Genomic DNA, 27,437 nt, shown 5'->3' with positions numbered 1-27,437 from the left:
CAAAATAAACTCTGATTTAGAGAGTGGGGAAGTGCCTATGGCAATCACACCTGTAGCTATATTTTTACTACAGTGAGTGAGCCATATAATTAGACGTCACATTTACAAAGCTGGAAATAGGACTATGTTCATAAACTAAACATGTAGGCAGTTCACGCTCTGCAGACTGTCAACATTCTGAGTTCCTTTCCCTAGTCAACAGATGTCTTCTCTCTCAGATCTTCTTTTGAACCTTCATTAAAAAGATACAGCTTGCAGTTTCTAATAATACACATAATGCACTTACGTGCTATTTTAAGTACTTTAATGACTACCTGTCACAATTCATTGACGGCGTTCATGTAAGACATAATTATAAAAGCAATTTAGCCTGTTTACTAAGTTGTGGTTATGCTTTGGAAGTACAGTAATGAATGTTGACAGCTAATCTAGTATTCCCCTTGTTAGGAGATGTGATCAGATACAAATGTCTATGTTCTTGGATTCCAAGCGCAACTTGCAGTTGGTACATATTTTATTAAAACATTTAATATCATATTGTACATATCTCCATAATATCGTAGTAAGTAATAACAATCGGCATTGTCATCTTTGCACTACCGCCATAACAACCATCACATCGCCGTTACAATCACTACCACAAAAATCATCACTAGGCCTACCACATACTACCGCCATTTTCCAAATAATAATAATAATAATAATAATAATAATAATAATAATAATAATAATGATAATGATGTCTATACCTGTAGAATAATGGTTAGCGCCTCTGACTGCGAAACCAGGTGGCCCGAGTTCTAATCCCGGTCGGGGCAAGTTACCTGATTGAGATTTTTCCCTGTTTTTCCTCAATCCAATATGAACAAATGCTGGGTAATATCGGTGCTGGATTCCAGATTCATTTCATTGCCATTATCACCTCCATTTCATTCAGACGCTAACTAACCTGAGATGTTGATACAGCGTCGTAAAATAACCCACCAAAATAATAATAATAATAATAATAATAATAATAATAATGTAAATCACCACCATAATCATTGCCTTCTCTGACCTGCATTGTAAACTTCTCTATCATTCTGTCATCTGAATATTATTACCATTGTTATCTTGGTTTTTAGTTCTTCACACTATTGTAAACGGATTTTTCTTTTGTGTTTCTTAAGAAGGTTAGCTATAAGGCTATTTTTCATAATTTGTATTGTACATACTTATTATGTGGCTTGTTGAAATTTTATCTGGAAACGAAAATTACATATTATTTTAGAGAACGTATGTCTTCACAACATGATAAATTGAACCCCCAAAAGTTTAAATCAAAATCCACTCTTCAGGTTTGAGGTTCCTAACGATAATAATAATCTTAGCTGCCTATACGATAGTTTAGATCGGATAAAATCGATATAAGAAATCGACTAGAAATTTCTCACCACCACCATCATCAATCATCATCATCATCATCATCATCATCATCACTTTATGGCATAAGACAATCTCTTGCTCCGGCCTATATTATAGCTGCTGAATTCTTTCTATTTTTCGTTGGTCATCCAAGGTTTCGTCTTTCTGCTGTTTTGTATTCATAAGTTTGTCCTGCAATGCGAGATGTTGACATCCTACGTGCGAGTTCCATCCGTCTCTATAATCGGTGAGATTTTTTTTATGAAGGGAAAAGATATCAAGCTCGTTACGAATATAATTTATAATTTTATCTAATTTGGAACATCCTTAATGGTTCTCAGAAATTTCAATTTAGCTGGTTGAATTTTATTCCAGTCTCCTTTTCGTAATGTCCAAGTTTCAATCCCGTATTACTGAAACAGTCTTAACTTTTTAGAATTTTAAGATTGTATCTCTTGAACTAGAAATTCGAGACTTAATTCAAATTATGGGAAATTATAGGAACACACTGTATAAACATTTGCGTAGAGGAGAATCCAGACCTGATGGGCGTCCGTGATTATTTTAACCACTTGTCTTCAGAGCTTCCACTCGTGTGCATTGTTCTGAGCACTGCCTAACCACTAGGCGCTCTTAACTTTCTTGTCTCGCTGAAGTCGGTGATCTACAAACATCGATCGCAGGACTTAGAAAAGCAAACTAAAATACGTTACAGTAACACTGGCAAGAGTAATGTTAAACGATGCTCAAATTTCTATTGAATCATCTGTAGGAAAGTGTTTTTTTTTTCGAAGGTAAAAAATGGGGTACAGCCTTTAGTTTATGAAAGACTTATTATCATTGTTACAAAATTCCAGTTAGAGCGCCATTATAAAACATCCATATCCATACTATTCACTATAGAGATGTCATAGGATTAGATCGTGAAGCCGATCTGTGTGACCATCGCAATGATTTATTGTTTGCACTATCTAAACAACTCGTTCATCCTTAACCCATCCTCAAGTGGTGTGGGCTCAGAACCGGTTCGTCGCGCATGAAACATGGCATGGGATGAACAGTGATACGAATCCCGAAGAAAATATTTCTCTACTAACTTGATAATTCGATTTTGAATGTCTGTAACGTCTTAGATAATCACAAGAACAAAGATTATCCATGCTGGCTGAATTGGTGCTTCATTTCTCGCACTGTATTTGAATAATAGACTATAATATGACTGTACGACTGATAGTTTTCTTCTTTTCTTTACAGCGAGTTCCACCGCTTCGGATAGATGACTTGATCGATGACTTGAAGGATGGAACAAAATTGCTTGCCTTGCTCGAAGTCTTGTCAGGTGAAAAATTGGTGAGTATAATCAATAAATCGCTAATTCTCAGTATGCCAGTTACTGCTTAATTTTTCTGTGTTGCTGTGAGGAAATTATAACTGGCATTAAGCAATGTGAACATTGTTTTCAAATCACATAAATTATTTTCAGTTGTGTCATTTTAATTTCCATTTTCTGTAGATCTACATTAGATAAGCTTAACGTCTATATACAGTTTTCTTTCTGCTTTCCGATTACATAAAACTTAATTTTTTTCTGCAGAAGCAGCCCAGAACGTAAACTAATTAATAATTCATGAAAGTAAAATAATCTACTGTCGAAGTTTCAAATAGTTTTGTATGAGATCAAATGATTTTATTCTACCAAGCATAAAGTGTGTCTGTAATTAGTGTTGCATGGTACATGACCATATTCTTATTTCAGTGCAGGAAACTTTTTATAAATACTTGAATATGTCCAAAATAAAAAAGTGATTCAAAGTATAACGCACAATTCAATGTAAAACCAGTAGGGCCTACAATAAAATTGTACCAAGGCAGAAAATCATATTTCAACCAAGCATTACACAAACTTTTACTAACAACATAGCACTAATATTATAGAATTACTTAACACTATCTAAGAATAAACTTTTCTTAATATGATGCGAAACTAATAGGGTAAAGTTGCCTAATTCCGTGATACTCCTAATTCCGTGATACTCCTAATTCCGTGATACGTTTTTTTTTTTTTCACTGAATGTCACGGCGCTCATCTTGCTAGGAAGTTCACCGATGTCTCAAAAGTAGGCAAAAGATGCAATCTTTCGAGAATGATGTCTGGCGCTATGATCGAATGGCAAAGATTTGACTGACATTCAATTTTTAAAAAGTGTCACGAGACTACGAGTATCTCTTGCCCCTATTTTTTGGAATGTAGGCAATACTTCATTTTACGGGGTGCAATTGGAACTCAGGTGACCTTCGTATAGGAAAATCTCTGTGTATACAATCCAGACGTTTTACCCCTACTCTACTGGTGACTTTGAGAGACAAGGGAACAGTTAGTTGTAGATATAAACTTCCTCCACAAGTGATACGCACGCCTGCTCAAAAAGCACAGATTCGTATTTACGGCACTGTCTATGAATGTGCGGGACTATATACATTCAAAATAATAGGGGCAAGAGTTACACTCTGTCTATATGTAATGTATAAAAATTATTTGTTATCACACAGATTCGCTGTTATTATCACGGAATTAATTTTCATGTGGTCTTCGATAAATCTTTGCACATTTTTACTGCTTTACGTTATGAGCATTAACTTCAGACAAACAAAAAACAATTATTGGGCTTATTATCATTAGGGCTAGGATTTCGATGAAATTGCATCTTTTTTCTAGTAAGTCAGAAACTTTGCTGCTTTAGTATTTATATGTTATGTGATAAACTGAGTGTTTTAAAACATATTTGTTACAGCATTTTATTGCATTTTTTACCTCTTACAACTCATAAGAGCATTTTTTGTTTTATTCGGCCATTTTTGGGGTATCTTCATTTAATTTTGGTCATAAATCCCCAATATTAATGTAAAATATTATTTATTTCCTTTGATATTTTCTCTACATATTTTTTTTCAATTAATACCCATTACATTGTATATTATTTTAATCGTTTTTTTCTACACAAATATTGTCATTTTAACGTAGTACACCCCCACGCAATGCTTCAGTCTAACTACCCCTTCAATATAGACTCCTCTATACCTGCTAGTTCCGGATAAGAGTGGCCATGTGTAATACTTAGAAAAATTATGTAAAATTAAATAAACTTGAATGTTGGGAATGTTGATACTAGAATTTAATTTAATTTAAATATTAATATTCATACTAAGCCAATTATGTAATATAAACTTTAGGGTATTTTAAGGGCATTTTTGAAAGACTTTTAGTTCATAAATGCATTGTTTTTGGGACATTTTTTCATGATTTATAGGTCATCAAAATCCTAACCCTAATTATCATCATTTCCTCTACACTGTTTTCTAATTCAGATGCATCAGAACTTTCATGAAGTGGATCAGAGTCTGTTATAATAAAAGCCGTAACTTTGTCTATACGAGTATCTCTTCGACACACCAAGTATAATTTTTATAGCTGGTCTTTATTGTAATTGTTTTTCACATTTCACCTTCTTTAGCTTCAAATGATTTTCACAGTATGAATATAAAATAAATGTACCAAGAAGGAAGCAGTGGCATTTCACAACATAAACACTTACAGAAGTGTGAGAAGTACATATGCTGCGAACGATGCTAAAAAGCAGTCTGATTCAATAATATTGTATTGGTACTTTTTTCGTTAAGTAACTCGTTCGTGGTCGATTGGTTAGCCCCTCTACTTTTCACCGTGGCGACCGGGTTCTATCCCCATCTGACTCATGGAGAAATTTATGGTGGACAAACAGAATGCCAGGGGCTTTTCTCGGGGTCCTCCCGTTTCCCCTCATTATTATCATCGTCATTCTACCAATATTCCACAACACTTTCACTCTGCAAGGCCACAATTCATGCATGCCTCCAGAACAAATAAAAATATGTAAAAGTTGTACATATTTTCGTTTAATAAGGATTATTGAATGTGTTTGTTAAGCACATAGCAAATAACACATCTGTATTCATAAAATATTTGTAACACGGAATACAAAACGGATAACAACTGTAACCAAATCGAATAGTTTGTTGATAACATTTTATTTACAAAGTCGTTATAATTATAATTTATCTCTATAAATACAATTATTATAGTTGAATTCTCAGCAACTTTAAATTAAACAATAATACAAAATTGGAATACGGTTGTACCCTGCTTGGTATGAGGAAAACTAAGTTATTTTGTCAGGTAAAAACGATTGTCGTTGAAAATGAATTGACGTGAATATAGACAACTAAAATAAGTAGCCTATTTATTTAACGTTTATGAATTGAAAATGGTTTAAGATAAATTATATAAGCCATAATATTGTCTATGCCTACATAGTTGGATACAAATTTTCCCAGAACAATAATTTAATGTTATTGCATAAAATTTGTATTGAAACAGTTGGTTAATGATAAAAAAATAATGTTTCTTTTGTTTCAGCCGGTGGAAAGGGGACGTAACCTAAAGAGGCCACATTTTCTTAGTAATGCAAATACAGCACTGCAGTTCCTACAAAGCAAAAAGGTAAATTTTGCACATAATTAATTTTTCCTATTTGACTTAGTTACTGTAAATATTTTGCTATCTGAATTGTTGTAGGAAACGGAATTACTATCGTAAAATGTTCCGTGCTAAATGTTTGGGTGTAAAATTAATACGTAAGTAAAATGTCTTACGACCAGATTCTTTCTCGGTCCAAATTTACCCTGCACCATCACTCCTCATCTCTTATCCTATCATCTTTCTCGACAGGCCTGCCCACTTATCCGTCGAAATACTGCAAATGTGTCTTCTGTATCTACGACTGTGATGAAATCCGGAAAAAACGCTTACAATTTGAATGACAGAGTCAGTTGCAGAGATTAAGTAGTTCTTACTCCTTTGATTTGTATGTACAGGTCGTTTGATTAGACTTAAGCTGTGACTTTCTCATCCATTCTGAAACTGTGATTATGTCTGATCGATGTTTTTAAATTGCGAATACAATATGATCTTAACTGCTTCGCTACAGAGACGCAACCGATAGATTTTTCCCCTCCCTTTGTCATGTGCTGTTGTGCCATTGCGCAACCAAAAACTAGAGCTGAAGTCTTTACGAACAACCTATACTACTGTACTAATGAAATAACTCACTGCTTATAAAATATCTCGTTTTTACAAAATTCCATATCGTCGTTGTTCCTTCAATAACTCCTATGTGACATATTTATCGATTTTCAGATTTTAAATAACTTAAATAGTGACACAGCAAATAATAAAATCCTCTATATGTAATTATATTTCTTTCTGTCGAAAATGTAGAATGTAGAATGAATAAATGTGTTTTTTCTTCCTACTGAAAAAAATAAATAAAAATAATAATAATAATAATAATAATAATAATAATAATAATAATAATAATAATAATAAAGGCTTTATTTAACCTGGCAGAGTTAAGGCCGTAAGGCCTTCTCTTACACTCAACCAGGATTAAAACTTGCTTACACAGTTGAACATAAAACTGGATCGGAATTAAATAATTACATACTGATACAATTTAGGTACATAATGAGATCAAAAGAGGTAGTTACATAAAATTTACCTCATAAAATAAAAATAAACATAGTGAAATACATATTAATGTTGTTAGAATCAAATACGAATCACATAAAAACAGAAGCCGATAATTCAATAAAAAAATGTACACAGTGAAAATAAAAATAAATACATTAGTATACATATTAGTATTAGATTACAATTAACTAGGATTTACATAATTAAACCAGAAACCGACAATTGAATAAAATGTACACAAAAATAGATTAATAAAAAAAACAACAACACAGTGGGATACATATTGGCGTTAAGTGATACATAAACACGATTTAGATAATAAAAATAAGAAACAAAACAAAAATAAAAATAAATACAGTGGAACACATTCCATTAAATATTTGCAACGCGTTAGGTCTGGCAACTCATCATAAGATATTTTTCTAATTTACATTTAAAGGAAATTAAAGTTCGGCAGCCCTTGACTTCAGGCGGCAGAGAATTCCAGTGACGAGAAGTAGCAACAGTGAATGTTATATTTTGCACATAGACGTTATTACAGGAACAACGACGATTGTATATATTACATGTTTGTTTAAATGTTAATTATAGATTAAATTGTGATTAATCACAGTCCATATAGTACAAAATTAATGTTAACAAGGGAATATAATAAACTGTCAGAAAATTCGAAATATTACAGTTCAACTAGCAAAATGGGATTCGAACTTATGAAAGCTTAATGTTAATATTTTCATAATTTCAATACAAAATGCAACACAGTATTTCTAAATAAGGCCAGTTAATGAAACGGTATACAAGATATGCACAATATTTTCGATTTACTGTCTTAGTTTCAATAATTTATATTAAGCAATAATGAGAAAACGGTCAGTTAGATTTCATTTCGTCAAAAAAAGAATAAATTTTTGTAAACAGCAAAGAGAAAAAAAATAAGTTTAGGCTTACCTGTTCTTTTTCCTCATCATTTGACGAGATTTTTTAACTTTTGCAAGTCTGTTACTAAATGAATAATTTAGTATTCAACCAGTAACTGCAATATATCGATTGGTAAATTTAAATTAGCTCTTTCTACCATTCAAAATATTTGTTATCTATTCAGTCCCCTATCATTAAATCGCAGGCTGCAGTGTAAGCCTTCGGGTCCTTCCTCCGTACACAGAGGAAGAATATTACTAAAATTCTGTCTCTATATTTAGATAAGAGTATAATGTATATATAACATGGAATACAGTCATATTCCATCATTCTTAAAGAAATATTCATAAAATAAATTAATCATAGCTTTCATATTTTACAAAACAAAAACATTTCACAACTTTTAATGTTCACTCCTTTAAATTAATGTGTTATTTAAACAATAATTATAATTGTATTGTTTCAGATAAAACTTGTCAATATAAATTCTTCCGATCTGGTTGATGGTAGGCCTCCAGTCGTCTTGGGACTTATTTGGACCATTATTCTCTACTTCCAGGTAAGCACCGTGTATTGCTGTACTATACATTGCATGCATTACTGATGTCTCACTTATATAATTAAATAATAACTAGAATAAGGAATGATCCAACATTCTGCATTGTTCTCGTGTTTAGATGTTGTGTGAAATGTGTATAGGTAACAAAGCACAACTACCTTGAACGTTTTACAACATAGGCCTATATGTGTGTTAAAAGAAAATTTGTAGTTTTCTATAGAAATCCTTTCTCCAGTCACATAAATCAAATATTCAAAATCTTGTTAGTCTAACAAAGGTTTTGAAACCTGAATCGGCATGTAAGTCTCTCGTGGGTTTTAATTCAACACAAGGTACCCTTTCTTGTAGCAATCGCCAAACATAACCTTAGTTTTCTTTTTTCTATTTTAAACTCATAGACACAATATATCAAACACTAGCCAAGAGTACATCGCCATCTGAAATTCTGAGCAGAATAGTTATGTAACAGTCTGTTTTAAATATGTTATTAACTTCCCCTTTTCGTCTCAATAACTAGTTACTAAAACATATTACGTTACAAAGGTTATGTAATTTCAGTCTGAACGTAGTCTTGTACTATATTTCATATAAATTAAACAAATTAATGTAGGGGAAGGTTGCCTATATTGGACCATTTTTTTTGTTTTTTAATCCCATGTCTTTAATAATGATTAAATTAAATCAAAATATGTTCTAGTACATTCTACATACTATGTTATATTTTAAATTACACAATTCCTAATAAATATAAAAAGATAAAACCAAAATCATGGAAATGGTCCAAATTGAGAAACCGGTTGCCTAATTTGGACTCATAGTGTCCCAATTTGGACCTCTTAAAAATACATTAGTAATAGTAACAAATAAGTAGAAGAAGGGTATTTATTATAAATATCTTCAATTCACCAAATTTTACTTAAAATGCATTAGATATTAACATTTTGTGAAAGAAATTACACAATTCTCTGAAATACAACTACGGTCCAATTTCGGCAACTCTCCCCTATATGTTAAACAGCAATAGACAATATAAAATATGAAAAGCTTGGGAACGAATTTATAAGGCCTTTTTACATTGTATTTTATTCCACTCAGATTTAGGAAATTTGTTTTTTACTAGCTTTCCAGATTGAAAATTAACGATTAATTTTAGCAAGCGAATTGTTAATAAAAACAGGGCTGACAGTTACTGATGAATAAATTATATCGAGGATTGCAATAGTTACATACTTTCCATTTCAACAAGCAGGGGGCTTCTGTGAACTTATATACAAAAGAGAAGCACGTCAGTCCAATATTTACTTGTAACTAAAGAAGTTATACTACTAGGTTCAAAAAGTTCCCGGAATTTTACTACCATTTTTCGTATTAATATATAACAAGGGATATTATACATTTGTTTTGTTGGTAACATTCATGATGTCATTTCCTTAAAGTTTGTTGATAATGGCAATTATTGGTTTTGAGTTGTAGGCAATTGTTTATCATAGTGTTTCGTTTGTTCGTCGCATTTTGTAATTATGTCCACAGAGCAAAGTACAAACATCAAGTTCTGTGTTTTGCTGGGGACATGATCAGTATGGCTGATGAAGATGGTGATTTCTTAAACAAAATGAAACTGGTGCTACTTGTACGACCCATCCCTAAACGACAGTCATCTGAGTGGAAATCGAAAACATCTCCTCGGAAGCAAAAATTTCCTAGGCACACTTCCAAAGGCAAAGTTATTTTGAATGTTATGTTTTATTTAACGACGCTCGCAACTGCAGAGGTTATATCAGCATCGCCGGATGTGCCGGAATTTTGTCCCGCAGGAGTTCTTTTTCATGCCAGTAAATCTACTAACATGAGCCTGTCGCATTTAAGCTCACTTAAAGCAAAGTTATGTTGGAAGTTTTCTTCGACTCTCAGGGTCTCATGCACCATGAGTTCATTCCAGAAGGTCGTACTGTAACGAAAGAATTGTACGTAGAAACCCTCCGTCGCCTCTGGGACGCAGTGAGAAGGAAACGTCCAGAAAAGTGGGTAGAAAACAACTGGTTCCTTATGCATGACAATGCACCTGCTCATCGCGCAATTATTGTAAAGAATTTTCTTGCCAGGCACAACATAACTGCTTTGGATCACCCACCATACTCTCCTGATCTCTCACCACCTGATTACTTTCTGTTTCCCCGTCTGAAAAGTCATCTGAAAGGACGGAGATTCAATGCTGAAGAGGTTATCGCAAACGCGACGAGAGCACTAAGACGGGTTTCACAAAATGGCTTCCAGGCCTGCTTCCAGGAACTCTACACGCGTTGGCAAAAGTGTGTTGTTGCGGAAGGCAACTATTTTGAAGGAAATGCTGTAGAATAGTGTTTAAGGTACGTTGTTTCTATGATGCTAGCAAATTCCGGGAACTTTTTGAACCTAGTATGTATAACTATGAATACATTAAAAAATTAATGTAGAGTACAGAGAAAGTAGATCTTACTTTCGTTGTAAAATATAAATACTGTAACAATAGTGCGTTACAAATATTAACTTGTATATGTATATGAAACAGTTTTTATTGTTATTAGAAAATGTACAAAAAGTGCTAGTCAAATACATTCTTTACATACTTTTTTTCAAAAGAATTGTGTTCAAATAATGAAATCTCAAGCAAGCGCTGATCTCTTAGTGTCATAGGTTTTTCAGGATAAGAGAATATTCCCTTCATTAGAAATTATTTTAACACAGGATGATACTAGAATGTTGTGATTTCTTAAAAAAAAAAGATCAATTTTTCACAGTAGTAACCACAGCCTAATATTTACGTACGCTATTTTACTGGAGTTGCTAATACATTTGTTGTAGTTTGCACTAGTGTATAATTGTGCTTAATACAGTCTTAACATTAAATATATAAAAAGAAATTTATTTTTTTCAACACAAGCTACGATACAAGGAACTTAAGGGGGTGAGTCTATGTGAAAGTTTGTGTGTTTTCTGTGTGTTGTCCGTACTTGTTTTTTTACCATGTGGAAAAGATCCGCATGTTTTTTTTTTTATTTTTAAGCTATAACCGTTAAAAATTTCAATATTTAAACCAGTTATTTAACTGAAAATAAGTAGGTTGAAGCCTCCATTTTCATTTCTGTATGTGCAATAGTAGGCCTATGTTTTCATTACTAGCATGTTTGGTCTTTTTTTAGCATGGCACCTAAAACCATTTGATTTCAGTGTTCTTACGAAATATATTGTTACTTTAAAGGACTGTCACTACGAATATATACGAAGAGACCGAGAAGTGGATGTTTCCTCCTTTATTTTCGACACTATTATGCTTATGATTGAATGCTTAATATGGACACTTACGTGATGGTTTAAGGATCCGGATCGTCGTTATGGAGACCGTCGATATCGTGGTTCAACCGAATATTGCGCCATATTCTGGCAGATGTTTTGCGAAGATAATCTGGGGCCATGTGCTTAAGTCATCTTTCACAGCTACTCGTAACTCTTCCTTTGTACGATACCGGTTATTACTCCCACTGCATGGTTACAAAGGTTACTAACATGTTCGCGAAATAAAGGAAGGTACGCTTACTTCTCGGCCACACTTAACAGAAATATTGCGCTAATGTTATGTGATAGTGCTATTAAAAAAAAACTCTTCAGTTTTAAGGTGTTAGGTACAGCTTACAGGAGTAAATTTTTTGGAAATATTCAACATTTTTTTTCCTTCATTACTATATTGTTTAATAATGAAAATTGGTGTGTATAAAACACTGTTCTGCTATATGAAAAAAAATAATTTTACGATATAAAAAAATTATTTGTATATATATTTTTTTCAGAATTCAAAATGATGGCAGTTTACTGTGCAGTGATGAAGCGTTTCCCTCATAACTCATAGTTACTTACTTACAAATGGCTTTTAAGGAACCCGAAGGTTCATTGCCGCCCTCACATAAGCCCGCCATCGGTCCCTATACTGTGCAAGATTAATCCAGTCTCTATCACCATATCCCACCTCCCTCAAATCCATTTTAATATTATCCTCCCATCTACGTCTCGGCCTCCCCAAAGGTCTTTTTCCCTCCGGTCTCCCAACTAACACTCTAATGCATTTCTGGATTCGCCCATACGTGCTACATGCCCTGCCCATCTCAAACGTCTGGATTTAATGTTCCTAATTATGTCAGGTCAAGAATACAATGCGTGAAGTTCTGCGTTGTGTAACTTTCTCATAAACTTCTTAACTTTTTCATGTTCTCTCTCTTTTATTTTATTGCTGAAACTTTGTTTACAATATCATGCTCTTTCAACCAGATTCCTTAAAAAATAATATTTTTTTATTTTGTGTTAGAAGAAAATACTGATATTTGACCATTTTTAAATGATTTTTTTTATCAGACAATCTATGAAAGGTAGAGGGGTGATTTTGCATCATATTGTAGATATTACATGCATAAATACACAAAAAAAATCATCACAAAATGTTTGATAGTTTTTGAGTTATATGGGAAACGCTTCATCACTGCACAGTGAACTGAATTTTGAAAAAAAAAAAAAATGTAAATAATTTTTTTAAATCGTAAAATATTTTTTTCATATAGCAGAAGAACAGTGTTTCACACATACTAATTTTCATTACTGTAGAAGATACAGTAGGCTAATGAAGGAAAAAATGTTGAATATTTCCAAAATTTTACTTCTGTAAGCTGTACCCAACCCCTTAAATAAGTTTATAATGAATGGTGATGTAAGATAACCCTCATTTTCTTAACATTGTCCTTACTGTGCCTTTATATTACTGAAAAAGTCATACATGTTTACAGTAATTGACTAATAGTCATAAATGGATATAATAAGCTGTAATAAACAGTGATTAATCGCTGTTCGACGTTCTTACTGAGTAGTGAGGTTTTTTTGTAACTAGCAGCGCCTTAGGTTTTTTCTTTCAGTTATTTGTTCCTTCTTAAAGCCGGCGCAGGACACAGGCATCGGTTTTCGTTGCTAATTATTTACACTAAGCCAGTGACACAGTTTTGCGCTCTTTCATTTTGCATTGTCAATCTTCGTTAGTGATATGTCTGAATTATATTGAGAAACACGTATTTTGAACATAGTTTGTTACATATACAACAACGCATTTTTTTTTTTGCTGAAAAATATCTACTGAACAACTTTCTGTCACTACAGACGAGTGGATAAAAGTTTACAAAAGGTACTCATTGCTAAGCGAGTGAATAAAACGACAAAAATAGGAATAGATACACAGTATTCCTAAAATGATAAAGTCAGTCGTCGACAGTCTAAGCCATAGCAACCGTCTTACCGTAATTTTACGGAACATTTTTATATGTTAGGCCTATTTTTGATATTTAATATTCAATTATTATATTTATTTATTATAATAGTTTATGAAGAGGGGTTGAATAATAGTACATTATCCAACGAGCCTATAATGGTAGTAATTAAGACACGAGTATTTCATAATTTTCACACGAGCGTCTTAATTACCATTATAGTCAAGTTTCATACGACTTTTTATGCTCGACCATATTTCTAACTTGAAATTATTCATAAGTATTCATGTTATCCTTATCTGACTGAGGAGCGGAACTGACCTTGTGCAATACCTCGTAAATTGTGAGATGTGCGCAGACGCGGAAGTATTGATTTTTTCCGAGAAACAAATGTCGACATTGACCTTGATATAATCTAGAGAGTAAAATAAACATTAATCTTGATATAACATTGAAAAACGAGATGACAAATTGAATTTATTTGAATATTATTTACAATTAACGCTAATTATTATAGTAACAAAACTGACTTTATTTCAGATATAGGTGATTTATTGTGCAACTGGTGAAATGAATTTGCGGGAATGTGCTTTGTGAAAGGCTGGAAGATGACGGTGAATTGATGTTAATTTGTGTGTTGTTTTTTTCAGCTGAGTTTAATATTGTATTTGAGATTTCAATTTTATTTTGGATCGATTCTTCAACATAATCTTCTGCGACAGTATTGGATTTCCAGCCTCCGTGGCATATCCGAGAATAATCGATACTTGCGCTTTCATATTGATACAATGGTATTTTCTGATTGGTGGAACACCTGAACTTTAATGAATAGGTGTACTTTCATGATGTCCATTAAAGGGCTGCTACCAGGTGTATAATTACTACATTTCGGCATGGTCGAGCATAAAATTTCTTACCACACTAGTGCTTAAATGAAATAATTGCGCGACTTACGTTAAACATTTCCACTCGTGGATTAAATCTGCCTTTTCTAACTTGTATTAAGTAACTATTACAGATCTCATTCACAAACTTCAAATTATGGCACTTGTTACGAAATTGCATAAATTCTTTTAACATTGTATCACTGTTTTTCTTATCTGCGCTTTCGTTATGATGCTGTTTTGAAACAACATCCTCAAAGTCTAAGCGAATGTTTAAGTTTTATGGCAAAGACGTAACAGCTGTAAATGTAAAAGGTTTAGTGTCACTAATGTCGCATTTTATAGCGAACTGAATCGGTTTCAAGTTTGGTGGTGTTTGAATTACAAAATAAGGTGACAGCCAACAAATTCATTATACTAATTCCCCTTCGTCTTTGTTTTATGATCAACTCATTTTTTATCTTAGAAAGCATGTTGAAATGTTCAGATAGTCAATATAATATGATATAATATAATATTGTTTTATTAATTCAGTCTAATTAACATATCATAAATATAAAAAGTCAATGACACTTACCCATGTGAGTGATCATTGTGTACTATACAAATATAAAAAAAAAAAAATTAAAATTAAACAAACGTTTTCACCCTTCGGGCATCATCAGGCTTTTTTTTTACATACAATATCTTGTACATTTTGTCTCATATTGTGGAACGAATGATTAATCACAACCTTTTTAATAATGAAAATAATAACTATTTAAAATTGACTTATGGTAATTAACAATCTAAATTAATGTACAGATATGAAAATTTATACATAATAATGATATAAAATTGTGGCTGCTGTGTTGTGTTTAAATTATAACATCATATAACTGTGAACATGATAAAAACATTTCATTCCTCTTTAAACTTAATAATTTCATTAATTGGATGTTTTGCTGCTAGTCTTGTCTCAATGGTTCATTACTTGTTATGGTGAAATCAATATTTAAGATCGTGTGTACTGCACAGGTTATCTGTGTTGACATTTACATTGAGACTATTTTTGAGACTGGATTTTATGATGAAATGCGGTTGACTTAGTTACGGTGATCTTTTTTATATTCTTTATATTTATTTATTTATTTTTTATATTTTTATAGTACACAATGATCACTCACATGGGTGTCATTGACTTTTTATATTTACGATATGTCAATTAGACTGAATTAATAAAACAATATTATATTATATTATATCAACTCATTTTTGGCAAGAAATAAAACATAAACATATCTTCGTCTTTTAAATATAACGAAATGTTCTAATAAAACCCAATAGAATTCGTGGAAAGGTTTTAATCGGATAACTTTGCGTTAATTCTGTTATCACAACATTAGCATTACATGATGCTTATATCAACCATTATCACTGTTAAATAAGTAATATGTGTTCATTTGTCAAATGTATCTGAAACATGTCATGAATAAGGTTTCCTTCTTGTTATCGTGTGTAGAATTGTTATCTTATCGTGGTGTGACAACCTACGTATATCTTATAGAATATTTAGCTTCCTCGAATGAATTAGCAATATTCACTGCCATCTTTGTCATGTTTCGTATTACTGCACATTCCCCATGCTTTCTCTCTACTATTATGATCAGGAGCCTAATAGGTAGGGTAAAGTTGCCTAATTCCGTGACACTCCTAATTCCGTGATACGTTTTTTTTCACTGAATGTCACGGGATTTGGTATCTTGCTAGGAAGTTCACCGATGTCTCAAATATCCCATGCTCTCTCTCTCTCTACTATCATGATCGGGAGCCTAATAGGTAGGGTAAAGTTGCCTAATTCCGTGATACTTTTTTTTCACTGAATGTCACGGGATTTGGTATCTTGCTAGGAAGTTCACCGATGTCTCAAATATTCCATGCTTTCTCTCTACTATCATGATCGGGAGCCTAATAGATAGGGTAAAGTTGCCTAATTCCGTGATACTCCTAATTCCGTGATACGTTTTTTTTTTCACTGAATGTCACGGGATTTGGTATCTTGCTAGGAAGTTCACCGATGTCTCAAATATCCCATGCTCTCTCTCTACTATCATGATCGGGAGCCTAATAGGTAGGGTAAAGTTGACTAATTCCGTGATACTCCTAATTCCGTGATACTCCTAATTCCGTGATACGTTTTTTTCACTGAATGTCACGGGATTTTGCATCTTGCTAGGAACTTCACCGATGTCTCAAATATGTCTGGCGCTATGGTCGAACGGCAAAGCTTTGACTGACATTCAATTTTAAAAAGTATCACGGGATTAGGGGTATCACGGAAATAGGCAGCTTTACCCTATAAGGTGGACATTTTCAGCTAATTATTTTTAAAGTGTGACAAAACTTTATGGAGTGAATTAAATATATATTTAAACAAATTAATAGCTTATTTATACTTTTGGACTTTTTTAATTACACAATTGAAGTTACTTTTAAAAACCACATCCCTCCTCCACTTGCAATGAAATGCTGAAGTAGCTTCTGGAAACTGCCATGACATTAACACATAACTCCTGATCGTTCAGTTTCATGCCAAATCTAGTTCTACAGCTCTTGATTATCATGTAATCTATGGGAGAACGTCCTCTGTTTCAAATATCCCGTAAAAATGTGGAGCTATCAAATTGAATGATGTTAAAGAGAGTCGCATATGATTTTTAAAACTTACACAATTTTCATCCAAAATTTGTGAAATTTAAACTACATAAACACGCCTACAATACTACCACCTGCACAAAATTTGATGGCATTAGGGCTAATAGTTCTGAAATTATATTTTTAAAATATATTTTATATTGGCGTCACTGAAAAGACTCCTTGCGTCAAAGTTTCAAAATATTTAGTTCATATTTGCTCAAAAGCTTGAAAATAGTTAAGGGAATAACAAATAATTAGCTTTTTGAGCTCAGTCTAAATAGAGAGTCAAAATAAATTTTAAAAATTTCATGAATTTACTATTACAGCATATTTTAATGTAAAGGCATTATGAATATGTCCCAAAGGAACTTAATATTAATATTTCATACAAATGCTAATTACTAGACTTCGTGGAATTGCCACGAGAATCGCAAGGTTTACTGCGCACGCTGTATAGACTGTATGAGAAGGGGGCATGCAAAGAATGGAGTATGCCTCTGATGTAAACACTGAGCAGTATACTGCGGTTACAATAAAACCTGTATCCTGCATTCAAGAAATATAATGAATGATCATTGAAGTAGGAAAGGTCTAAACATGTAAATACACAATTATTTTATAGTGAGATATATTAACTCTTAAAATTTAATGTAAGATACTCTCTTCATCCTTGAATATGTGCATTGCAGTGAAGAGTTACGTACATTTTGAGCGACTGCAAAGTAACCTCCTCCGATGGTCACTTAAACAGTTTTTATTTTGGGAAAATATACGTTCAACATCACACGATGTAATATTTGAAGAACGGGAAGTCACTACTTTTTAGTACACTTAGTCTTGTCGTGACCTGATGGTACATCATTTATAATAGGAAGTTGTGAATAGGCAGAATTATTAGCAATAATGTTTCTCAACTTACACTTCACTTTTTCTGAAATTAGTGAATTGATATTTTGGATAACGGTTTGTGATACTTTATCCACTATATTAAGGGCTTCTGAGAGTTGTAATTTAGACGATTCTAACAGGATGATGATTTTGGACACGATTTTAAAATTAGAATCAATGAACACAATATCTTCCAATAGCTGTTCAGAAGGCAATGATTTTACAGCTGCAACAGCGGAACTGTCTGTGCTATCCAATGCATCAATTATCTGCATTATTTTGCCGTAATGTTCTGCATAATAATTAACAGCATCCAACTACGTTCCCCAACGGGTCAAGACTGGTTGCGTGGGTAAAGGTATTCCAGGGGCAATTATTTGGAGCAGAAACACTCTCATTGTAGTATGTTTTATTGAATTCTTGTCTGCACTGAATATATGTTAAGCTTTGACTATTCCAACCACAGTAATGCAAAAACAAGTGCTACCATAGGTATACATTAGCTGAAGCTGCTCTATCTATTTTGACCGGTCACAACTCTTAACACGAACTGCTTATACTACGAGACCGGGCGGTCGCTCACCTCCTCTATACTACCGTACATCGGCAACCTGATTGCATGCTGCGTGTGGCAATTCAACGAAGTCTACTAATTACATTTTATTTATCAACACTTAATTGATCTCTGTGGGAAATTTCAGCCCAATCTTACAATAACTGTTGTGTAAGGAGCTTTTTGTATTTATTAAGGTGGTTAAAATTTTAAAGTCGAGAAAACAGCATTAAAAAAAGACATTTCTCTCAACTCACTCACGCATCGATTGTTTGGCTACTATTAATTTTATGGCTTGATGATTTAAAATAGTCTCAAATATAATTACGATTATAAAAACAAAAAAGTGGATTCTCTTAATATTTTCCAGCATTATTTCACCATAGCGTCCCCTTAAAAAGTAACATACACAAAATATTGATATTTGTGCAAGGTGCGGCAGTGAATAGGGCGATTATTAAAACGCCATTACCATTGAAGGATGTCTTACTTCATTGATTTAACATATTATATTACATGATAACACAATCCTTATAATTATTTAAAAATAACATATCGTCATTATCAGGATCGCGAGCTAGTTCAAGCACAAGGAAGTTCTCACGTGCTAACGTAGCGCTATGAATTCACCATAACAGTAATGCAGTCGTTATCCTCGAAGAAATATGGTCATGTGACTCCAAAGGATGAGACGACATTACTTTGACATTGTGAACCGGCTTTTTCTTCGAGTCTTTCAAGATTTTCACTTGCCAATAGCGAAAGCTTTGCTTACTGTCAAAGCCTGAAAGGAAGAAATGAACCTCACAGCTCATCAAAAGATTTTTTACAGGTCTGGATTCAAATTTAACATGTACAATAACTGTTGACAGACAGCGTGTCGGTTCCCGTGGTCACCATCGTTATGTGCATGTGCTAAGTAACACCGCTTGCCTACGCACTGAACGGCAAAGACTTCTTAGAAAAGCTATTCGACAGGAGTAGGCTACGTCCCGGCATCGGGTTTCCCCTTCTCCCTTGTCATCTTTATCGTCATCACTCATTCCAGACACTACACTTACACGAACACTTACACGTACACTCACCTTAATACACGACATAACTCTACACAGATACACATCATATACAGCTGACCCGCCAAACTGGTGTACAACTAGAAAAAAGGGTCATAGTCCTGCCATCTATCCGCAATATGCGGAACCGAATCACGTAAAGTGAAGTGGGTAGGCATTGGATACATACATACATATTGTTGTCAGTGTTACGTCTTGACTGTGACAACTAGTCCTGTAAAGTATGACAAACCATCCAATCAAGCACACAAATTTTGTGACGTATTATCATTGTGATATTTTGTCAAAGTGTAGCAAAATGTCCGCGGTACGTCTTGGATGTGACGAAAAGTCCGGATACTTTTTAGAACACTCTGGATATGTTTCGTTATGCTTAATTTATATGTGCAACTTTAGTTTAACTTAGCCTATAAATACTATAAAATACAATTCTAACATATTTTGGTATTTTTAATTTTAAAACTATACATACAGAACTATTCTTTTTTATGACACGGCAATATATTTGTCAATATGAGTCATTTACAATAAATTTTGAGATGGAAACCTATTTTGTCATGATACAGATAGAAGAAAACACTCGAGCCCTCGAATCACTTGGTCATACATTTGGTGGGAGTGCCAGCAGTTTGGAGAGCCTGGGGGCACGCTCATCTGAAGGAGTAGCTGCAGATGGGAAGAGAAAGGAGCCAGATGAAAGAAGAAGACAGGGCGCTAGAAGGGCAATGCTGCAATGGGTCACCAACGCACTCCCCAAGTAAGACATTTCAGCATAGTCTACAAACGTAATTTGGACCGTTCACAAATTAACAAGCTGTCAGCGGCAGCTCACAAGTGAACATCTCTTCATTCAGTGTCCTTGTAGTAGATCTATTTAGAACATATCGTCGGTTTGCAAGCAAAACACATTAAGGTGTACATCACTCTTAGGATAAAAATCCACGTTTTTTTCTTAATGTGTTTCAAACTCTGGTGACATGATTCTCGGAAGTAATCTAAGCAATTTATGTGACTCAAATTTGAAAATTGAATTTGGGGCCCAAAGAATTTTTTTAATTAATAAAATTTTGGACCGACCTAATTGCATTAGAAATTGACCTAGGGTAAAACTTCTTTCGCCACAATGATCCCCTACATATGGAGAATATTACATACTAAAACTATTTATCTTCAACCATTCAAAAGATATTTTCACATTATATAACACTTGAGAAACAAAATATGTATATTTGTATATATTTTTGGATAAAATAATTATAATCAACTGAGAATAATAATTTTAGTTTACAACATAGCCACATGTTTAAAGCTTTAATTTGGTATCTCAACTCAATGAAGTCTTTTGCCCAATTGGAGGTCTATTTTTTGTCCGTTGGAAAGATAATAAATGAAGGGTTCAGAACCATAGTGGGCCAAGCGCCATTTACTAAAACCGTAGAAAACAAGGGTTAAAATGAAGTTATCACAATAATTCAATGGAAACATATAGCAAGTAATATAAAGTGCACACATTCAAACTAAAATATATGTCAATCTTGATTAAACTATGGTATTCACTTAAGTTTAACCCTCGCTTTCTCCGGTTTTAATAAATGGCGCTTGGCCCACTATGGCTCTGAACCCTTCAAATGTCGGAAAATGTGAAATAGGAGAAAACAGACACTGAAGATGGCGTAAGATCTAGACAGTATAGTGCGCTTATGTTATAAATGTCCAAATAATTATGAAATTATTGAGATAATGGGTACAAGTTATATATTTTTTAAAACTATAAGAAATGAGCTTCCAGATGAGGCAAAAATATTATTTACCAAATTTTTTAAGAAATCTGACATTTCTAGAGTCGATATATACCTTAAGTAAAAAATATATCTTCTGAGAAAACGCATATCTAATAATAATAATGTATGTGTATGACCTTGAAATTGGAAAATAGAATACAAATAAAGAGAAACAACTTGCTAAAACTAATATTTTTGGGATTCAGTTTTGTTGAAAATATTCAAACGCCTTTTTCTCAGATATAAATTTTTTTACTTAAGATGTTTTGCTTGTTAACCGACGACATACAAGGAAAGGAGTTTTAACTATTACATTACAGCAAATCCCTTTCTGACCGGGTCTTTTAAGAGGTACGGACAAAGCTTTTGTAGACAGATTATCTTCAAATGCTTTGCTTTCATTTCATCGTCATTAGTTTTCAATGACAGGTCTACCTGTGCATTCCGTTTCGATCAGTTGAAGCCGTGCATTCAACATTTTACGAGTTGTAAAAAAATAAATAAATAAAAAATAAAATGAAAGCAGAAAGTGATATCTAACATGAAATGTTACGTGACGTATTTTCTATAATAATGTAAATTGTTCTACTGTTATTTTATACAATAAAATTGATATAAAACTGTTAACAATAATTAACTAAATTAACTACTGTATTTAACTGTACAGATTCCAAATGAGGTCATAACTTGTTCGATATCCTGTTTTTTAGTACTTCCCTGATAACCAGTTTGTTTTAGCAAGGAGTATTGTCACCCAGTAAATACTTGTGGAAATCCACACAAGATGGTTGTCTTAAACTAAATTTTACAAACATAATTAAAGAGTATGATCCAAAAATGCGTTCAGTTCATTTTTATGAAAAAAACTGGGCTAGTTTTTTTTTTATCCACCGATCTACGGACTGAATGAGTTTTCCAGTGACACTCTCACATAAGCCCGCCATTGGTCCCTATCCTGAGCAAGATTAATCCATTCTCTATCATCATATCCCACCTCCTTCAAATCCATTTTAATATTATCTTCCCATCTACGTCTCGGCCTCCCTAAAGGTCTTTTTCCCTCCGGCCTCCCAACTAACACTCTATATGCATTTCTGGATTCGCCCATACGTGCTACATGCCCTGCCTATCTCAAACGTCTGAATTTAATGTTCCTAATTATGTCAGGTGAAGAATACAATGCGCGCAGTTCTGTGTTGTGTAACTTTCTCCATTCTGCTGTAACTTCATCCCTCTTAGCCCCAAATATTTTCCTAATCACCTTATTCTCAAACACCCTTAACCTATGTTCCTCTCTCAAAGTGAGAGTCCAAGTTTCACAACCATAAAGAACAACCGGTAACATAACTGTTTTATAAATTCTAACTTTCAGATTTTTTGACAGCAGACTAGATGACAAAAGCTTCTCAACCGAATAATAACACGCATTTCCCATATTTATTCTGTGTTTAATTTCCTCTCGAGTATAATTTATATTTGTTATTGTTGCTCCAAGATATTTGAACTTCTCCATCTCTTCAAAAGATAAATTTCCAATATATAATGTATAAATCATAAAAATGACCAAATGGAATGAGCGAGTTTTGGGATTACACTCTTCACTTCCCATAATAGACTCCAGACATACATAGACAGTTTCTATCTTTGGTCCACTGATAATTGACTAGAGAGAATAGCAGGACAATTTCTGATTGTCTACAATGCCTGGCCGGACGTAGGATAACACCCAAAAGGCAGGACATGTCCGGCAAAATCCGTACGTCTGGTAATTCTATTGGAACGTCTCACTTCTCCATTAGCTGATATTAGGATATCACTTCAGGATGCCTCACATTGTCTATTCGTTCCACATGATTTCTCAAGATTACTTTGCTTTCTTCAGTTATCCGTTGGTTTGTACATTCTCAGCTTACTTTTGTAGGTTCATCCATAACTCTGGTACAGTTCGCATTTCACGAGAAGATCCGCGCAAGGAATGCGAGTTTTTCCCCCACTCTTATAACTTACTCCCAACACGGAACCGGCCGGCCATTGACTGAGTCTTGTTTGTCCCAGTCGGCCAATGATACCACTCCCATCCACCTGCTCCTTCAAGAACGCTGAGTTACTGGTTTACTCTCTCCTCTTACCCCGCAAGGACCGTACTCCCCTCGCAGGGATCCTCTCGTGAAATTTGGACAGTAATTTGAGTTCTTTCGTCATTGAGCAGTTCACTTGCATTCCAGGAGATAGGGCATTTCATTATATACTGTCATAAATACGATTTGCTTTGTTAAGTGAGTACAAATTTAACTATACATATTCATGTTTACTTTTTCCAGGGACCTTGGTATTGAAGTTAGAGATTTCGGCAGTAGTTGGCGCGATGGTAATGCATTCCTTGCCATTATTGATGCCATCAAATCCAACTTAATTAACCTGGCCGCGATGCGTCAGGCAACCAACAAGGCTCGTCTAGAAACAGCATTCAGCGTGGCTGAGAGCGAACTGGGCATAGCACGACTTCTGGACCCGGAGGATGTCGACGTGCCACAGCCTGATGAGAAATCCATCATGACATACGTTGCTCAGTTCCTGCACAAATATCCTGAACCCAGGGTCAGTGTTACTGATTTAGCCGATTTTAAAATTAATGTTTATTTAGACTTCTGTATTTCTTTAAAGGAACTTCAAATTGAACATAGCACGCGACCTAACTTACCATAACACGTTTTGTCGAATGATAATTTGATACTACAGGGTGATTCGTTTGGGTTTGGATAAAATAAAAACACCGTAAAACATTTACTACTGAACTTTATTTGTTGAAACTTTGTTCATACAACACTGAAAGATGGGAGATTCCTCAGAGCTCAACATGGCCCCCATTGCGTACTCTTCACAACTCATAACGGTGATGCAATTCAGCCCATGTCCGTTGTAACATAGGAGGAGTGATTTGTTGAAAAGCTTGAGTAATTTTTACTCTCAGATCATCAATGTTCCTGGGTTTCTGTGAATAGACAATGTCTTTAACAAACTCTACACGAAGAAGTCAGGAGGGTTTAGATCTGGGGAGTTTGGGAACCAAGTTAAGAGATAACTGTTTCTCGTACTGGGTTTCACCTGCGACCTCCGGCATGTTTTTTTTTTTTTTAACGCAGAATCTATTTCTACAAATGTCGATGCCACAACATTATGGAATAGTATTTAGGTACATTACGCACACCATACTCGCGTAGAAATTCCCTTTGAACTCTTTTAACACTCTCAAATTTAGCATACCAAAGAACACATTGTGCCCTCTGTTGATTTGTAGTAGCCATTTTAATCATCTACGATTTTTATTTGTCCTTTCAGATTATGCATTATTGATTGTCATATGGAAACTCCCATCTTTTACTCATAATGCAACCAGCAAAAAAATTTTCCTACTATCATAATAGTTTTATAATAATAAATTAATATTACCCATACCCAAACGGATCAGACTGTAGATATCTTCTTTGTGAATGAAATATTGAAAAACAACATACTAGAAACACATTATGTTAGTAATGCAATAATCTGCAAAATAAACTGAGTTTATACAGGTATCCCAGAACTGCATCCATTTCTTCAAGTTATACTGTAAAATACTTGCATGGCTCTCGTATCATGTTGGATGCGTTTTGGTGGAGTATCAGGAGTGAAGACATTTATATTCAGTTAAGGATTATTTTCTTTTATTTTCACTGTAACATTTTCGTGATCATATGGTGTGATATCTATACGAAGTAACTGAAGCATGTTGGCCTATTCAGTATATTAGTTAAGTATTAAAAGTCGTTATTCATTCCTGATAACGTGATTTGGGTTTTCGGATACTGTAGACGGCATTTCTATGATACTTGGTATATATGCAGAGTATGTATACATATTAATAATATTGTATCTGCAAGACGTCGGAGAAAGAGTAATTAAAAATGTTTTAAAATTGTGTTGATAATTTTATTTAAATATCTGTAGTACTAGCTACACTTGAAGGGAGCTTGTTTACGAAACCTGTCATACTATAATTTTTATAAACTAGTTTATCTAAATACTGTGTTTATTTCAGACTGCTGATGGTTCAAGCACTTTAGCTGCCATTGAAGCTGAATACAATGAACTGATATCATGGCTTCTTAAAAAGACTCAATATCTAGAACATCTTCAGCAAACCAACTCTTTGTCCAAAGTTTACTCTGTAAGTATAATTTTATGAATTATTGATAGTTGTAATAAAATTATTAAGTACATAAGTAATGGACATGCACTGTATAGGACTGAAACAGCACGCACGCAGATTCGGTTCTCAGCCGAAGTGGTACCATAACACGCGAGGATGGGTTAAGGATGAGCGAATTTAGATGGCGCAAATAAAGTAAAATAAATCACTATGTAATACGTACCTTTAATAGTTCCAACAATTAACTTATTTTTACTGTAGGCATTTTTCTTTAATTTCCGGTTCTCAGCCGAAGCGGTACCATAACACGCGAGAATGGGTTAAGGATGAGCGAATTTAGATGGCGCAAATAAAGTAAAATAAATCACTATGTAATACGTACCTTTAATAGTTCCAACAATTAACTTATTTTTACTGTAGGCATTTTTCTTTAATTTCCGGTTCTCAGCCGAAGCGGTACCATAACACGCGAGGATGGATTAAGGATGAGCGAATTTAGATGGCGCAAATAAAGTAAAATAATCACTATGTAATAAATACCTTTAATAGTTTCAACATTTAACTTATTTCTACTGTAGGCATTTTTCTTTAATTTCCGGTTCTCAGCCGAAGCGGTACCATAACACGCGAGGATGGATTAAGGATGAGCGAATTTAGATGACGCAAATAAAGTAAAATAAATCACTATTTAATACGTACCTTTAATAGTATCAACAATTAACTTATTTTTAGTATAGGCATTTTTCTTTAATTTCCGGTTCTCAGCCAAAGCGGTACCATAACACGCGAGGATGGGTTAAGGATGAGCGAATTTAGATGGCGCAAATAAAGTAAAATAATCACTATGTAATAAATACCTTTAATAGTTTCTTCATTTAACTTATTTTTACTGTAGGCATTTTTCTTTAATTTCCGGTTCTCAGCCGAGGCGGTGCCACAGCACGCGAGAATGGGTTAAGGATAAGCGAATTTAGATGGCGCAAATAAAGTGAAATAATTGTCTATGTAATAAATACCTTTAATAATTTCAACAATAAACTTATTTTTACTTTAGGCATTTTTCTTTAATTTCAAATACCTCAACTGGACCTAAAAATGTCAGCACACTTAAAAAGAACACAAAGTAAAGAAATTCTTCTTTGAAAGATAAATAAAAATAAAAATAAATACTTTATAGAAGAAAAATATCTAATAATGTTTAACATATTCAGAGTATACATTAGGATTAAACAAACTTACTTCTGTACCAAGCTTATCAATACGAAAATCATTCAGAAGGACTTCACGATCCACTACGACAACATCTCCATACTGACTAATATAATAGGCCTACTCTATGTTTTATAATGACGCTCTAAGTGAAATTTTATAACAGCGGTAATGACCTTTCCACACGTTGAACAGTGTGCCTCATTTCTACCTGCGAAAATAAATAATACTTTCCCACGCAAGATTAAATTGAGACTTTGAGCATCGTTTAATATCACCCGTGCTAGCCATACTGTAACTGACTCACAAAAGCTCTGTACACAACATTGCTTGATTACATATTTTATTTCGCTTTTAAGTGCCGCAGTATATGTTTTTCGATCACTGACTTTATAGACGAAAAAGACAAGAGCGCCTAGAGGTTAGGCAATTTTTAAAACAATGACACGAGTGAAAGC

At 33.7% G+C, this 27,437-nt stretch overlaps 1 protein-coding gene across 7 annotated transcripts in view; it reads left to right on the top strand.

Moving 5' to 3' along the window:
• Msp300 (Muscle-specific protein 300 kDa) overlaps window positions 1–27,437 on the top strand; it is a 1,097,375-nt gene that overhangs the window by 633,980 nt on the left and 435,958 nt on the right. For 5 of the 7 annotated variants that reach the window (XM_069830615.1, XM_069830614.1, XM_069830613.1 and 2 more), the window contains 7 exons: window positions 2,659–2,754; window positions 5,858–5,941; window positions 8,355–8,447; window positions 11,368–11,391; window positions 20,367–20,557; window positions 23,903–24,179; window positions 25,660–25,788. In XM_069830615.1, the coding sequence (XP_069686716.1) occupies window positions 2,659–2,754; window positions 5,858–5,941; window positions 8,355–8,447; window positions 11,368–11,391; window positions 20,367–20,557; window positions 23,903–24,179; window positions 25,660–25,788 (894 nt within the window). The remainder of the gene's footprint in view (window positions 1–2,658; window positions 2,755–5,857; window positions 5,942–8,354; window positions 8,448–11,367; window positions 11,392–20,366; window positions 20,558–23,902; window positions 24,180–25,659; window positions 25,789–27,437) is intronic. The other 2 variants (XM_069830616.1, XM_069830612.1) reach the window with 1 other exon arrangement.

Source organism: Periplaneta americana, chromosome 7 (assembly GCF_040183065.1).
Source record: "Periplaneta americana isolate PAMFEO1 chromosome 7, P.americana_PAMFEO1_priV1, whole genome shotgun sequence".
Lineage (NCBI taxonomy): Eukaryota > Metazoa > Arthropoda > Insecta > Blattodea > Blattidae > Periplaneta > Periplaneta americana.
Note: the sequence above shows the minus strand (reverse complement) of the source record. Positions and strands in the feature narration are given on the sequence as shown.